At 39.4% G+C, this 17028-nt stretch overlaps 1 protein-coding gene across 1 annotated transcript in view; it reads left to right on the forward strand.

The window, feature by feature from the left end:
• Positions 1-17028, forward strand: part of pappa2 (pappalysin 2) — a 99982-nt gene that overhangs the window by 46059 nt on the left and 36895 nt on the right. Inside the window, 10 exon segments of the mRNA XM_055201780.2 lie at positions 908-1036; positions 1651-1736; positions 4069-4262; positions 7873-7986; positions 8186-8305; positions 8307-8322; positions 8670-8844; positions 10104-10266; positions 13513-13690; positions 15762-15975. Of these exon segments, the coding sequence (XP_055057755.2) occupies positions 908-1036; positions 1651-1736; positions 4069-4262; positions 7873-7986; positions 8186-8305; positions 8307-8322; positions 8670-8844; positions 10104-10266; positions 13513-13690; positions 15762-15975 (1389 nt within the window).

Raw genomic sequence — 17028 nt, forward strand, 5'->3', positions numbered from 1 at the left:
TGTTTTGGGTCTACTCTCCCTTCAATTTTAATGTAAAATTACAGAAAAAACTGTATTTTTGTATCACAGAAATTTCTGTAATTTATTGTGCCTGTTATTTTACAGCATTTTTCCGGCACCCCAGCTACCAGAATTTTAACGCAGTTTTTCAGAGTTAGATTATGTAGAAATATTTATATTGGGTAAAAAAATGCAGCATGAAGTTAAAACAACTTGGGCTTGCAAGTCAACTTAACCTACTATTTTAAGTTTTGACCTGTGAATAGTTGACATAACCTATAAAAACTAATTAAAACTGTTTAACTTAACACCACATTTTTTCAAATCAACATATATTTTTATATTTCTTAAACTTTATTTTTTTTTAAGTTAAAGTAACATACAAATATATATTGATTTGACAAAAATGCTGTATTTTTTACAATGATATAATAACCTACTGCAAGTTTTCAGTTTTTAGCCACTGCCCCTCTCTAACTGGCCACAATGCAAACTTTCCTATCACTTTAGATCTTCATTTGAGACCACAGAACAATAGCTGAAATAGTTTTCATCTCCTTCTCTGTCCCTGAAAGTAATTCATAATTAAAAAGGGTAATTTGTTAAGTAATAGGACCTGCTGGAGAAAGCAGATGGTGCTTAGTGTGCTAGGCATCCTCTTACAAACGCCCGGAAAACAACTGAAATCAAACAAGCCTTGGCAATCGTGGAGAGAAGCTTTTTATAGAATCAGATCAGATCAATAGCCCTGAAAACAGTGCAATGTGACATACACTGATACTCTGAGCGATAAAAAGGTCATTTCCATTATAACAAGGTTAGACAAGCGTTTCTCCTGTATAGTGTATACGTTGTCTGGCATATAATGCATTTGATGTGTTGTTTACTGTATACTGTATGTTCACAGTGATGTGCAGAGAAATGTGCAGTATCTGTATAGGATCCAGGTGGAGTCAGAGGGTTCATACAGTGAACTTTCCCCAGCCCTGGTTTATACTCATGGACAACATTTCTGTGGCGATGGTGCACTACAGGGGTCAGTATGAACTTATATACAGCACTTCTCGCATAACTATCTGCATTCTGCTAATGGCATTCGCATCATGTCAGAGTTTCCTGCTTGAAAGGCTTTCGTGTTTTGATGTAAACAAACAAACAGGCAGACAGTGACCTCTGCAGTTACAGTGTACACATACAGTATATTTTGTGCTATTTAATAATAATAACCACTATAAACAAATTCACATTTTTATTCCTAAACATTAAAAAAGCATATTGAAGGATTAAATATTTTGTTGTCTTCACCACAAAGTTACACATGGATTTTTATTCAATGTTCAGCTATATTTTTACCTCAAATGCATTTTTATTCATATTTCTGCTTGTGTCTTTAAGAAATTTGAACAATAAAACTTTTCCACATAATAAAAACTTGTGAAGCAAGTTGTGAAGCAAGTCACACTAGGTTCAGTCCAGCATTAATAGTCTATTGGATGTGGACGATGCTTTTTCTGTTTTATGCATTAGCCATTTTAAAGAATGTTTCCTGTTGAAATATTACCTTAAGTCATTTGTGTTTTGAAGCTCAGCTAAAGACTTTCCGTATTTTTCATAGTTGTAATTCTTGGCAACACTTTTACTTCTCGACAGGACTGAGGAATGTGACGACGGGAATCTCTTAGATGGAGACGGCTGCTCAAAAAAATGTCATGTCGAACCAGGCTTCAAGTGTCATGGTGAGTCAGACTCACAAAACTAATTACCATTCCTGAAAACTGTGTCCCCGAAACAGTAAACACCACAACAGAGATGCTAGAAGACTTTAAACACGTCAACCGTCAAAACAACAAACCAGACCAATAATCATTACCAGCTCTCAAAGCACAACTGTGCCATATTGTTGCCTTCTGTATAGACGGTTCATTTTTTTTGTATAGACGGTTCATCGGACGCACGCTAGTTGTCGTGGTTGCGTGTCTGAAACAAAGTGAACTTCCGTTCTGTTTTCATTCATTGGTGTGGCTAGTGGCTAAACTGATTTCTGAAACAAATTCCTTGTTGAAAATAAAATGTTTCGTTTTGGTTAAGACAAGGGGAGACATTGAGCATGGAATATAATGCAGCTTTCACATAGGACGCGGTGTGCTCTGCGCTATGAAACCCATTAATTTCAATGGCATTCAAGTTGGCATGTCAGGTGTGTTTTACATGTTGTGGCATGTTGTAGGTAGGCAGCTTATAGTTACGTGAAATGTCTTTAAGCTGCCTACCTACAACAAGCTAATTGACCTGACATGCCAACTTGAATTGCTACATGTTTCCATGACACGGCTTTGCTTCCAATATCTCTATAGGAGCGTAAACTTGTATTATAAACTCCGGAAATTCCGAGTATAAGCTATTCGTCCATTTTGCTTGTTTGGATGCCCCGTTTCTATTGGCCGCCCGGGTAATCGTCACAGAGCACAGAGTAAAAGTTAAACTATTTTGAACTTAGACCCGCGTTTTGCTCAACGCAACAAAAAAACGGCCTTGCGCAGCGCAAGCCATTGAAATGAATGGGTTTCATAGCACAGCGCACAGCGCGTCCTATGTGAAAGCCGCATAACTGTGCGGAGAGGAAGTTTTGTTTAGTCGAAAAAAGCCACTTGGTTATGTTGCCGCTGCTGAAGCAGTCTATATTGTCCTAATGTTCATTTGCTTTAAATTTCAGTATACTCCCTTAGTATGGATCAGGAAATCCATTTGTATAATCTTACTGAGGAGCAAAGTGACTTGAAAGACATTTGAATGAATGTCTATTTTCCAAATACCATTTTAAATACTGTAGTGAAAAAAAAACAATTTAGCATTGGGATCATGGGTCTGTTGTTCAATATTATATTGTGAGTATTCCAGACAGAGATCCAATAAAATGGCACTTAGTCCCAGCCTTGACATAGTTGACTATTGCCATATACAGTAGCAAGAAAATCTCAAATGTGAAGCAATGTTTTTTATTCATGTTGTTTATATTGTGTTTCCTATGATTTAATTTTTGTTTTAGCTTTAAAACATCGTGAACATATTTGAACATATTAACATATTTTATGTAGTATTCAAAGTCGAGACTATTAAATTATAGCTAAAACAGCTCTACTGTTGATCTTTATTTGTAGATCTTGTTCCATAATCTCATAGTTTAAGTCCATAATTGTATTGAAATAGGTTCAAAGTATTGAATGTACTGTATGATGTAGGTTCGAATTGTTATTTAACTGCATGCCAGTGTTACGCAATGTATTTGTCAGAGTCGGTAAAACAATCCTGGAAGTTTAGCGAGAAATAGTTCACCAATTCAGTCAATGTTGTTTTCGTGACTGAAAGTGATACATTTTCTGAAACCATGAAGCATTGAAGGCATCTGATTCCAACATAACTACAGACATAACAGGGACAGCCTCGCACGCCATCAACCAGTGTTAGCGCAAGCTTTTAACCACATTCCTGTGGATATAGAAATGGCTTTTTTGTCATCTATTTACTCTAAAGGCACATTAGGTGCTTTCTTGTTATCTCTACGAGCATATTTGCGTAGCACAGATCAACAAAGCTTCGCCATGGACAATTGGATTAGCTGTTGTGTATCTGAGATGACCATTGCTTGTGTTTCATATTTGCTGTTAAAATTCATTTAAGACCTCTGGTCTTTGAAATGCCGTGCCCACCATTGAGTAATCTTCGAAGTTCAGGACTGTGATGTCATGCGCACATGCCTCTCAATTTCAATTTGTTGACACGCAAATTCCCTTTTAGCCCTAGCTGTGCACTTCTAATACTGTAACTTTGCCTTAAGCACGAGATCCATTCATACATCATGACATCATCTGCCTATTTCTGTTCAGCGCCTTGATCATTTATTTAATCGACTGTGTGAAATCATGCTTAATTTACACATAGAAACCACACGTAAGTGAAGTGAGCGAAGCCTTATCTCATTGCGCTGCTATGAAAACACTATTACAACTTGGCATTCGTCACTCATTACTTGATAGTTATGATTGGCCCCCAAATCTCTCCCTCTCTTAGGTCAGCCAAGTCTGTGCTATGTCTTTGAAGGGGATGGCGTGTGTGAGGAGTTCGAGAGAGCTTCCAGCGTTCAGGACTGTGGCTTTTTCACTCCTCAGGGCTTCGTTGATCAATGGGCGTCCACTGCCTCTGGCTCTCATCAGGATCAGAGGTGTCCTGCTTCAAGGGTCACTGGAGAGCCTCCGCTCACCCAGGTATAAAAGTCCCATCTTCCCGGCATGCATTGCGGACTCGCCTGCTCTCGAATGTAGACAAACGTTTCATGATTCACTTAAACCATTAACCTTTCTCAACAATATTTAGACTTGGATTAGTTGTTATAGTATACTGACTATTATAATAACTGTAATAATTTGAGTTGGTTTGGGTTTAAAGGGGTTACATTTTACAGATATCTAGCTACAAAAAGCATTTTTGCTTTCATCCAAAGTGACATACAGTGCAGTGCCCCCAGAGGATGGAACCATTAGCATTGTACTGCCAATGCAATGCTCTACCTGTTGAGTTACAGCAGTTAAGCGGCCCCTAGGGTGCATCCCTTTGCGGCCCCTTAAAGCAAATTCATGATATAAAACAATCTCAAATTTTAATCAAACAAACACTTATACAATATAGTGCTGTTGGTTAGCAGCCTTATTTATTAACTATAAATGAAGAGTTTGGTTCCAAAACGCAATAAATCCAATTTGACAAATTTCGGTAAAAACGTGTTTTCTATACCAAGAAAGTGACAAGATGAAAACCACTATTTTCTGTTACAAACTTTCACATAGCATCTTTAGGTTATAAAAACATAAAAAATTCAAATCCATAACTTGATTTTCAAAGATTTATTATAAAAACGAATTATTTTTTCCACAAAATGCAATAAATCCATGACAGTTTTTTATTTCAAAATGCTATTAATCTATTAAATCAATGTATAAATGTGCATTCATCTTTACCATTTTATTTAGTTGACTAGTGGTATACAATTATTAAAAAATAAACATTAATGGCATTAACCAAAACACTTACTTTGTTATATTAAGAACACTGTCTTTGCTGCGGTTATACTTGACGTCGTCTCTTTACATTTTTTTCACAACGATCAGCTGTAAAATGTTTTGGTCCTGCTCAATTTTCGTTGACTTTGAGTAAAATAATGTAAAGTTTTTCATAAGATTCTCTGGGGTCAATGTGTTAGCATGAGAAGCTTGATGCTGTCGGGAGAACAAGCACCCGAGTGCCTCTCGTGGAAATTATTAGATGTTGATGGCTTACGTTTCTTTCCCGTCACAGAAAACCATCACAGTTTTTTATCAATGCAATTAAAGTATAATTTTGTTGTGTTTGTTGATCACGAAGTACAAAGTAGATGAGGAAAACTAGGACTCAATGTACTCAGCGCGCTGCCATTGTTTGTTTACATTGTGTGACTGGTGGGCTGTAATTTCAGGAATGGATTTATTGCGTTCTGTAAAAAAGGAGGACTGGTGTTTATCGCATTTTGGGGAAAAAAGGAGAAAAGATGACAGAATAACACGGCGGATATTGGATTTTGCGTAAAATTAAGAATTTACTTTTAACTACTGACCTGATATAACACTGATTTTGGCAGTAACTCATTTTTTTCAAAAATGGCGTTTATCGCGTTTTGGAACCAAACTCTTCAAATATAAATTATAAATTAACTCTTTCCCCACCACCATTTAAAAAAAGTTGCCAGCCAGCCCCAACATTTTTATGATTTTAACAAAAGTTTAATGCCTTCCAGAAAATGTTCTTCTTTAAATATATAAACATACAGTATATCAAATGAAAAAAACGAAAAAAAGTTTTGTTCTCTTTTTTCACCTCTCAAATATGGGTAGGTTTTTTCAAAATTAGCCCATATTTGAGCAAAAAGCTAAAAGAGATCATTGTGTTTTTGTGACTTTTAATAGAGATCAGATTCAGAGCGATAATCAAAACATACAGAGTTTGAACTGGTTGGCCTAATGCCGAGTTCAGACGCCACGATTTTAGCCCTGATGTTGACTCGCCGGCAGGTTTTGAGAAATCACAGACAAATGCCCCGAAATCACAGGCAAATCGATGCTCGTGCACGCGAGTGACAATCACACAGTGTGAATTATAAAAGACGCGTTCAGAGAGAATCGCCGACGAGTCGCCGACACCCGTGAGATATTTGGCATGCTAAAATCATGCTGTGTGAAATGTGTTTTGACTGCAATAATATCGGTGATGACCTACAGCCAATGAGAGCGCAACATACAGGGCAGATGGAAGTTCGGGAAGGAGTCTCTCCAAACATGTCCTCCTTCATAATCTTTATTTTTTTTCTTTCTGCTGCAAATGAACGCACATACAATTTGTATGGTAAGCTTCTTGCGAGCTACCATTTTTAATAATAATCCCAGTCTCACGCGAGAACTCCGGTCTTGCATGCGTGACCTCGCGTTGACAAAGTAATCTGCGATTCTTCTTACAGCAAAGTCATGCAGTATGAAAACCCCTGTCGCCAATCCATCATGCAGTCTGAAACAGCAGCGACTGAACGCTACCCCAGATAATCACGCAGTGTGAAACCACAGGTGACCCGACTAGTTTGAAAATCATGCAGTCTGAACTCGGCATAAGTTGAGTAAGAGCGCCACCTGTTGGATAATAGCGGATATACAAATTGCCAGAAAAACTCGTCATTGGCAGGGAGGAGTTTTCTCTTAATTGACAAGTTCGTCAATGGCGGGGAAAGAGTTAATCTGTTGCGAGAATCACGACTTGCTTTATGGCAACGACGTCACACACGTTAGGCTTGTTCGACTTCGTGTGGCTCTGCAAGAACTGATCGCTGGATGACGTCAAAGTACCACGAGAATGATCCGAGACGGCACTTTGACGTCATCCGGCTGTCGGTTCTTGCAGCGCTGCATGAAGTCAATCAAGCCTATAACAACAACTGCACGCACGAATTTGAGACGTGAGGCTAAACGATTTAAAAGTTAAGAAAGCGCGTTCGGAAGAGAGTAGGAAAAGGAAAAGAGAATCTGACCGCGTTAGAAACCGGACAAGAGTCCCACTCGGACAAGTTTTTACTCGTTGGCATGAGCTAAAAGACAGCACTGGATGGGATGCTGATCTGGCGATCTTGTTGAAGGACTAGTAAGTAAATCTCGTATTTGTAAACTTGTTTGCGGTCTATGTTGTATGTTGTTGCGCTTGCTTGTAGTATGTCATGCGATTATCATGACAACAGTTGTCAATATCTCACATAATTATCAGGATATGAATAAGCCTAGAGGTTGTAAATAGTGTAAACATTCACAATTTGCAAACTATAATGATAAATAACAATAATCATGTATAGTGACATTATAACGACCAATGTTATGAAATAATGCAACGTACACAATTAACTTTGACATGGCATTTTGTAATGTTTACATTACAATAAAAGAACACAAATGAAATGATACAGTAGACATAGACTATAGACTGTTTACTTGTGATTTAGCTGCAATCGTGTAAAAACGTTATAAGCCAGCAAACGCGCAAGTCTCTTGTTGTTCCAAGCAAAACTTCTGTCACCATAACGAAAGGTTCGCCTCTCTGCTCATTTGATTGGACAATGGAAAAACACCGGAGGCGGGAGGCGACCAAAACGTGAGGTGTTCGGCGTGGATAAACAGCATGCATAATGCTCACTGCCCATAGAAAATAATTTTAAAAATGCGTTCTGTGTGATCAGCCCCTTAGACACTTTTGAATATATACAAATATATGTATGTTGGTTCCAAATAAAATCATGTGTGTATCTTCCAGATGTGCAAGTCACAATATTTGGACATAAACGAAGTCGTGGCACATGACGCATGGACTCCCTGCACTGCTCATCTTGACAGCCACGTTAATCAGGATCAGTCTGTCTGGCTAAAGGTACATTTACATATGCATTGAACAAACACTGACTGTAAAAACTTTGACAGTCCTTTGATGGTTTTGTATATACTTGATGTTTTTTTTATGGCCAATTAACAAGCTCTCCTTTAAAGTCAGCTCCAAATGGGGCAGTTGTAGCCTAGGGGTTAGAAAGTCAACCCCATTTAATGGTGATGTTATAACACTGATTTTGCAGGTTGGATTTGAGAGACCGGGTATAGCAGCCTCGGTTATCATCTACCTTGCCTATGATGGTAGTTGGCATGGCGAGAACTGCAGGAAAACAGTCACCATACAACTATGTGATACCACTGGCAAAAAAACACATGCTTGGTAAGACAAATGAAAGCTTTAAAGCAACAGTTTACCCAAAAATGAAAATTAGCCCATCATTTACTCAACCCTTATGCCATGCTAGGGCACTCATAGCCTAGTGGGCCTTTGAGCAAGGCACCTTAACCCCTTAATGTGTTCACGACTTGCAGTGCGTGTATTCACTACTCACTGCGATGCGTTAAATGCGGAGGTGACATTTCGAGTATGTGTTTGTGGGTACTTTCACTTTCGTTCATGCCTTTTTTAATGATGGGCTAATTTTCATATTTGGAATGATCATTTATGTTTGGAAAGGTTTTCCCTCTTTGTGTTATAGCCTTTGTGCATGGGTTTTATGTCCGCAGGTACGTACGAGCTGTCATGTCAGCGAAATCCCCTGGTGGTGAACGTGACTCACAATTTGAGTTTGCCGTTCTACCAGACGTCAGCAGTGCAGCTCAACTTCTCCTCCTCTCAAGTGGCCGTCCTGGCGGTCGCGTTGCGAACTTCTTGTCACTTCAGCGCCTTTGCCCTGACCGGGTGCGCTGAGGGTGGGGTCTCCCACAACTTACAAACACACACATGCGTGCACATTTATACGCACACAGTGTAAATGATGAACACATGTGGAGGTATTATCTGTGATTAATGAATGTTAAAGATGATATGTGATATTAAATCAGGAAATGTTTTATGCTTTTAAGAGCCACTAAAGAACAGGGTTCCCACGGATCCTTGAAAGTTTGTGAATCTAGGGGAAAAATTTCAAGGCCCTGGGAAGTTTTTGAAAATATACATACATAGATACAGGTCATTAAAAGTGCTTGAATCTATTTTATGCAAAAGCCATATTATTCCCTGTGTAGTGTAGGATAATCTCATAAAAATTCTAGACTTTTTTAAGCACATGTGCTAAACTGTTCGCTTTAAATGCTTATATATTCTGTATGCGAATGTTGATTCATACCAAAATGCTTTTTTGCATAGTTGTGTTTGACACATGAAAACGTCTCGGGTTACGTATGTAACTGTTGTTCCCTGAGAAGGGAACGAGACGCTGCGTCTCCTTTGCCATACTTCCTGCATCCCTGTAACGCCGTCTTTGGCAATATTTCAGATAGCAATATACTTCCTGGCTCCCGCGTCACCCCGTCTTTGTCGTTAAGCCTCACCATTGGTTGAATTTGTAATACATATTCAGACGCACGTACCCCTGGAGGCATCCCCAAAGTGTCATCGCAGTGACACAGTGCAAGTTCCCTCGAAAGGGAACCATAACAATGTATCTTAAAAGGTAACACGATGTAACCTTGCTCTCACTTGAAATGTGTCCCCACATTTAGTCCTTGAATTTAAGGGTATTAGACCTGGAAAGTCCTTGAAAGGTCCTTGAATTTGAAGTTAGCTAAAGTGGGGAACCCTGAAAAAAGTATGAAAACGTATCTTATTTTATAACTATTTTTGATTGTATATTAATAGAGAAACATGTTTTATGATCCGCATAATAGTGTTCTTATGGCTTTTACTATCAACTAATGGAGGTAATTGGTAAAAACATTGACAACCTTTTCAATGCACCACACATGTACTTCATACATTTACACTGAAACATTATACAAATACATATTGCCCTCATGTTTGATGATAAATGTGATGTCAATATATATAGGTAGAGGCGTCATATACTGTATATATATATATATATATATATATATATATATATATATATATATATATATATATATATATACTATGCCTTGCACGCCTAATCAAACTAAATATATGTTTATCTCTTTCAGATGTGTACATAGGCTGTGCAGTACAGAGTCATGCTCTCCACTGACAGTCGACCACGCTTCCGTCCGCTGTTCTCCAGTTTTAGATGCTAAACACTGCTCTGTTTCCTGTCATCGTGGCTACACCCTCACTGTTCTCCACGGCCAGGGACTTCCTTCTTACCAAGTGCGTATTTGACCCGGGATTGGAGCTTGGTTCTTCTGTGTAAACATACAACATCAATAATCTTTTAGGTTATGCTTTATTTTGATAGTCCACTATACGCATTATGCTATTGCTAACTACTGTATAAATACTTCTCAACTACTCGTCAGATAACTTTAACTCAAAATACCCCAAAGATAAATTATTATATTGTCCAAATGCCCGTATTTGGGTGGGGAAAAAATTCACTGTTTTCGTGTCTGTACTAGGCTTGCCGCGATAGTCGGTGAAACGGTGATAACCGGTGCTTCAGCCTCTCACCGGTTAGATCACTTGCCCACCGCGACACCGTCTTTCACCGTCGTTTTGATATTTTCGTGTAATTTAATCATTTAGTTTCGTTAGAGAGAGCAAACTGAATGTGTCTGGTGCCTGAATTGAGCGGAGCTGAACGCGCTTCACGTCACAAAGCAGCAGGTGTCAGATTTCATTTATTCCTGTCAGAGTTTGCGAGGCAAGCTGACTGACCAGACGAAAGCAGAAGCCGCGTGCTTACTCGTTTTTTTTATAATATACATATATGATGTTTAATATAAGCGAGATCGTTTTGTTGTTGTGTTTATCATAAAGAAAAATAATAAACCCATCATTCAAGCAGCGCTTTATGGAGAAGTAGCCGGTTGCTCTGCTTGGGACTGGCTGGTTCTTTGAGAATTACCTGCGCACATTGACTCAAGCACTTAATTAAATCAGCTGTTGGACTCGCATTGCACGCAAATGCATACGCAATTTAACGTAGCGTACGCAAGCACTGCATTTAAACAGTTGCGTAATTCAAAAGTGAAAGTAAAATGTGCACGTCTGCATGCGCATTTATAATCCCCTCCCACATGGTGATACCGGTATCACCGGGTTTGTGACGCGCTGATTAACCGGTGGGAAAATTACGTCACCGCGGCAACCCTAGTCTGTACCTTTAAATGCAAATTAGCTACTGCTCTTCACTCCCTTACCAAAAAAGACTGTAGCTGGGTTTTGAATAAAAATCCCTTAAAAGAGTAAATGCGAATAATGGGAGATGGAAACGCATTTGTCGAATAAATTGAGACGTAGCGAATATTAAACCCACTGACCATCTAGCTGTATCAGCTATCGTTGTCTTTATCATATATGGGGCTCGACGTCATGCCTGCATCAAAAATTCTGCATTTCTTCTCCTGTTACAAGCTGCACTGCTAGTAAATGTATAACTTGCCAAATCGTAACTAAATGCAGTCCTGTCTTGTTTTTCTAAGCGTGCGTTGTTTAATTTACTTTTTTGTTACTATGTGACCAATACCACCGTCATTTGCTCAAACAATTTGATGGAGACGCACCTAATTCACATTTGTTTGTTTTTCTTTTTTTTTTTGCAAATTAAAGAAGATTCACTTCATGTTTTGATAAAAACCAAGCTAGTAAGTGCTTTCAGTTAAAATAGATCTGATCTGGGGGTAGACGCAATTCCGCGCGAATGGTGCGTTTTGTGCATTTTGGGTTTGACGCGAATTTGCGGCTGACGCCCGAGTTGAACAAGTTGAAATTTGGCGGATTTTCGCGCCGCGTTAACCAATCAGGAGCCTGCTTGCTGCTGTGGTGGCAGCCAAGCCCGGAGTCACTTATTCAACCTGATGAAACGCTAGATATTGTCCGTGAGCAGTCACCCCGAAGCTATATGACACACATTCTTATTATAGACAGGAATAAAAAGGACCTCGCTTGGAAGAGTGTCAGTGAGGACATTGAGCAACATGGTAAGTTGTAAATACACATTTCGCTTTTGAGTCACGTGACGTTTATTGATGCACGCCGTTTATTTTCCCCCTATATTAAGGTGACCAAATACAAACCGGTAACTCTCTCGATAAATGCACAATCAACATTGCAAACAGACAACCGCATAGCACTTGCCCCTCCCACAAGAAGTGGATTTTGCCTCTGACGCACGTCAAATGCTTGTTTTTTCATTCAAATTTTTCAGGCAGCAAACTAGCGAACTTTTTTGACGCCTCAAACGCGGTTGGTGTAAACGCAACATTAAGGATAGAACAAATGTATCCTTCACAGCCTGGGATATCCCAGAATTCATTGGGCGCCTGTAACGGCTGAATATTTTAAAATAAACAATTAAAACCTTTATTAAATAAAAGTGTGCATTTTGCAGAAACAAGTTTTTTGTCACTGTTCTAGTATTATAAGTTGTTTTGTGTTAATATTATTCTGTTTATGCTGCGTGTATTCCTAACTGTGGGTTTACACCAGACGCGAGTTCAACGACTTGCGCGAATAGATTACATACAAAGTCAATGCAAATACGCGATCCGACGCATCCTCGCGGTGGACGATGCGAATGACGCGCTATGGGCAGTGCGTTCCTAGCAAAAACACGCGCTATTCGCCTCAAATGCGTCTTCGCCCAAGTTGAAAATACGAAGTTAAATCCCGCGAGTAATCTAGAGCGAGCAACGTGATGCGATTGCACGCTTTGCGTTCGGTGTAAACCCACAGTTAGGTTGATTAATTTGCAATACTGTTGTTTAGTTTAATCTACATCACATGTCATATTTTCTAAAATAAATTAATACTTTTATGGTTCCATATTTATTTTAGTAAGTCAGAAACATCTCCGCTGTGTCCTGCTGACAGGCGCAATAGCATGTGCAGCAGGTGACGCAAATTATACATTTATGGCCAAACACATTGTAAAAATGGTATAAAGCAAATGATAATATTGCCCTGATTTACAGTATCTATTCTGAAATATTTTGTTTCACAGAGGAATCTGCCACATTATTGAAGTTAAAGGAACAGTATGTAGGATTGTGGCCAAAACTGGTATTGCAATCACAAAACTTGTGGCCAATACACAAAATGACAACATAAACATCAGTTGAGGGCTGCAACTCCACTTTTTAAATTACAATATCCTGGCCAGACCACTGTTGTCAGTGATTTAAGTATTTGAAATGAAAACGATTTCTTAATGTCTAGTGACATATAAGGGCCATTTTATGATTAATTGATATATATTTCTTACATACTGTTCCTTTAAATATTTTGTAAATTTATTGTAATGAACATTTTACAACAAGCACAAATACCTGGCGTCAACATACTTTGCAGATGGATTCATTCCATTCTCTCTCTCTCTCTCTCTCTCTCTCTCTCTCTCTCTCTCTCTCTCTCTCTCTCTCTCTCTCTCTTTCTGTCTGTCTGTCCTCTCCTCAGACGAAGGTAGAGTTGAGTTGTGTTCATGGAGTGTGGGATCGTGTAGTGAGCTGTCAGCCAGTGGAGTGCGGCCTGCCCCCTCAGTCTCATGTCTACTTTGCCTCCTTTTCGTGTCCCTGGGGAACAACATTCGGCAAGCAGTGCACCTTTTCTTGTAACGCTCCAGCTATCCTGCAAGGTGAGGATGGGACATTGGCTTTCTACCATACTTCTCTATTGGCATAATAAATCTCAGCAGAAGACTGTGGGGATAACAAGTCCAATTTTTGTCTGTTTCCCCAAGAATCAATTTGTCTGTCTCCCACAAGTTTTGATCATTTATAGAAAAACTTTATTTAGGACACATTCATTTCTTATGAAATCCAATTACACCATTCAAAATGAAGAAGAAACCACTGAAATCTTAAAGCATCATGTTGCCTTAATGTTTTATCTTCCCAGCATTTTTTGTAGTGCAAAAGTAAACATTTAGGTTTTAAAAGTTGGCAAACATCAGATATCTTTTCTATCACAAAAGATCAAGCTTTTCATTTTTTATGGTATATTTGCTTATGGACACACATATAGACCTCACGTGTGTGCATTTCGGTGTTGTTCGTACATTTAGAGACTGGACTGGTCTGGCTGTACTTCAAACCTTCTTTGGCGTTGGCTGTGTAAATAGGAAAGTAGGTCTGAGCTGCAGGAGAACAGCACACAGGTGGAGATAGAAAAAACACTGAAATAGCAGAGAACAAGAAGGCATTTCATCCCCTACTACTGAAGCCCCCAGAGAGCCCCTTATTTCAGACAGCGTAGGGCAGACTGGCATCTAGCCCTTCTACCCCTGGAGAGAGGAAGACCTACAAAAGCAAGGTGGCTTAGGGTTCGAGTGGACACTCTTTTGACTGTTGGATGCTCTGACTGTTTGTCTTACACACAGAGCTTTGATGGATTTTGATTTTTCCTCTGGCAAGGAGCGGTGTAGTCTGTGGTCGGTGGTTTTGTTGGAAGGTCCAGGACATTGCATCACTGAGTTGCTATGCTTATAGGTCTGTCACAAAGTTTTTACACCGTAGTCCATGACGCTGATGGGTTGAAGCATTCTTTAGTTTTAGGTAGGAAATTTACATTTTGTTACATTGGGTTGAGCTCATAAGTTTGCGTCCCCATTACAATTTCTACAACAGGGATCACACAAATTGCAGTTTGTTTTTTAATTTGGTACCGTCTTGAACTATTTCACATCACAACCAAGCACATAGGAAAGCAAAACAATGGTGGCCGGTTTTGATGTCATCGTAATGGTGCCATATCTTGTGTAAGGATGTGCAGACAAGTACCAGCTTATCCCTATGGACATGTTTTTCAGTTCATAAACGTCAACTGCATAAGGTAATACATGTATCTGAGGGCTACAAGGGACCACCTTGATAGCCAGAAACTCAGAAACTCATAGCTGGTTTCACGAGGCAATAGCTTTCTTCGAATGTAAGTGACTGGCTTCTCTTTCCTGGGATTCATCCTATACAATCGAGAACTGAACTAGGAATATTTGGGTAAAATCTTTACTGTGAATGATCAGAGAGGAAGAGTCTAAATGCTTGCAAATGTGGTGTAAATTCTTTCTCACAGTCTTCACCGGAGGTAACAAGATTCTTTTCTGTCTTGGACAAAAAACAGTTGTGTGGCTATGGTGGCAGAGTTTGGGATGAACTGTTGGTACCAGCCCACAAAACCTAGGAACAAACTTTCATCTTTCTTGCAGACTGAACTGAATAGCCTTCAATTTGTCCATTAGAGACCTTAACATGCCATTGTCCAGGTAGTACCCCAAATAGTTGGTTTCTTGTTGAGGCCACCACTGGATTAACAGTTTATTCACCTGGGGAAGGCCATACTCACTGGCAAAGCACAAACAAAATATAGGTACATTTTTTGTGATATTTGGTGATATTTATTATTTTAGTGCAGACTGAAACTTTGTGATTTCAGTAGATCTAACAAATGCAGCTTAACTATGGGTGAGGAATACGTTAGGTGTATACCTGGCAAAAGATATGTGTCTTAGTCTAGTACTTAACTGAGACTCATCCTACAAGGTGAAGATTTATACACCAGAAACGCAAAATAATTTTTCATTTTTTTGGAATGCATTTCAGTCAAAAACAAAATATACCAAGCTCGATAAGAGGATAGAAATATTAGATCCAGTTGGCTTGATACAGCAGTAATGTAATGTAATTCTCTTGTTTGGTCCTCTGTTACAGGAGAAAGTGACAAATTGGTCTGTCTTGAAGATGGTCTATGGTCATTCCCAGAGGCCTACTGCAAGATCGAGTGTCCAGCTCCACCTCTGGTACCCAACGCCAAGCTGCTGGTTCCACAGTGTGATAGAGGTGGACATGACGTGGGCACTTTATGTCGATACAAATGCAACCCTGGACATTATGTTACTGGCCCCCTGAGCAAAAAGCCAAGAAAGTGAGTGCTAGAACATTTAAAACCCTTGCACATAGGAAGTTGTGTTGGCAGATTTTAAAACCAAAATATTTGTTTCCAGCATCTAAGTTGTTCACATGGTTCTAATAAGATCAAAATCTTGCTCCATGTGTTTCCAAGCATCTTTCAGCGGTCGAGTCAGCAGTGCACTTTGATGAATGGACTGATGCTGTGTTGTTTTGGTCTTCTGTCCAATCAAGCGATACCATAATGTTACGCACATATGAGGTGACCACATTCGCACCTGCCATGTCTTTATGAGGGCTGGTAAAATATGTGAATGTCTTTAAACTGCTTTTAATTGGGCATTAATACCAGAAGCGATAGCCAGCATGTCTCCTAAAGGCATTTAAATGATCCAGTTTATTAATACCATTGGCATGCATGTTCTGAAAGCCATTTCATTATGAAGGTTCTGCAAATGGTTTATGACTGTCTAAGGAAAGGTGATATGCTATTATCAAGGCAGTTTAAGCTTGTGCTTCTGTATTATCTTTGTCAATGAACACTGCTCCCTAATGCAATTCCACAGGATTAATGGACTGTTTAATTGTAGCAGATGTTTTGTCACGTGGCTATTAGCATGGCTACCTTGTGGCTGGAGAGAATTGACATTCGCAAAGTATACAAGCATATGTGACTTCCGAAGCAGATAATTTACAGTCAAGTGTGTGGCGTTCGAGGAGTAACATGTTTAGTGACATGTAGTCTTCCGTCTATTCAGTTTTCTTAACCTGGGCACCTGTCTAAGACTTTATTCTCATTAATCTCTTATCTCTACAAACCCTGTGCGTTCTTGGGGAGATGTTTTGTGTTCGATTTTGTGCGGGGCTGTGTAGACATTGGTAGATTAACTAAGCGCATGATGACTAAAACAATTGACGGGTCGTGCAAATGAGTGGTTATTCGCTTGGCATCAGTGCACATGCACCAGCACTAGCGGGTACACTGGCGCAGAGCAGAGCAAGACCTTCGGCCTATGTGCCCGGGCTCAGCCCTGAACGGCCCCGGACCAATTTAAACCCTGTTTACAGT

Source organism: Misgurnus anguillicaudatus, chromosome 2 (assembly GCF_027580225.2).
Source record: "Misgurnus anguillicaudatus chromosome 2, ASM2758022v2, whole genome shotgun sequence".
Classification (NCBI taxonomy): Eukaryota; Metazoa; Chordata; class Actinopteri; order Cypriniformes; family Cobitidae; genus Misgurnus; species Misgurnus anguillicaudatus.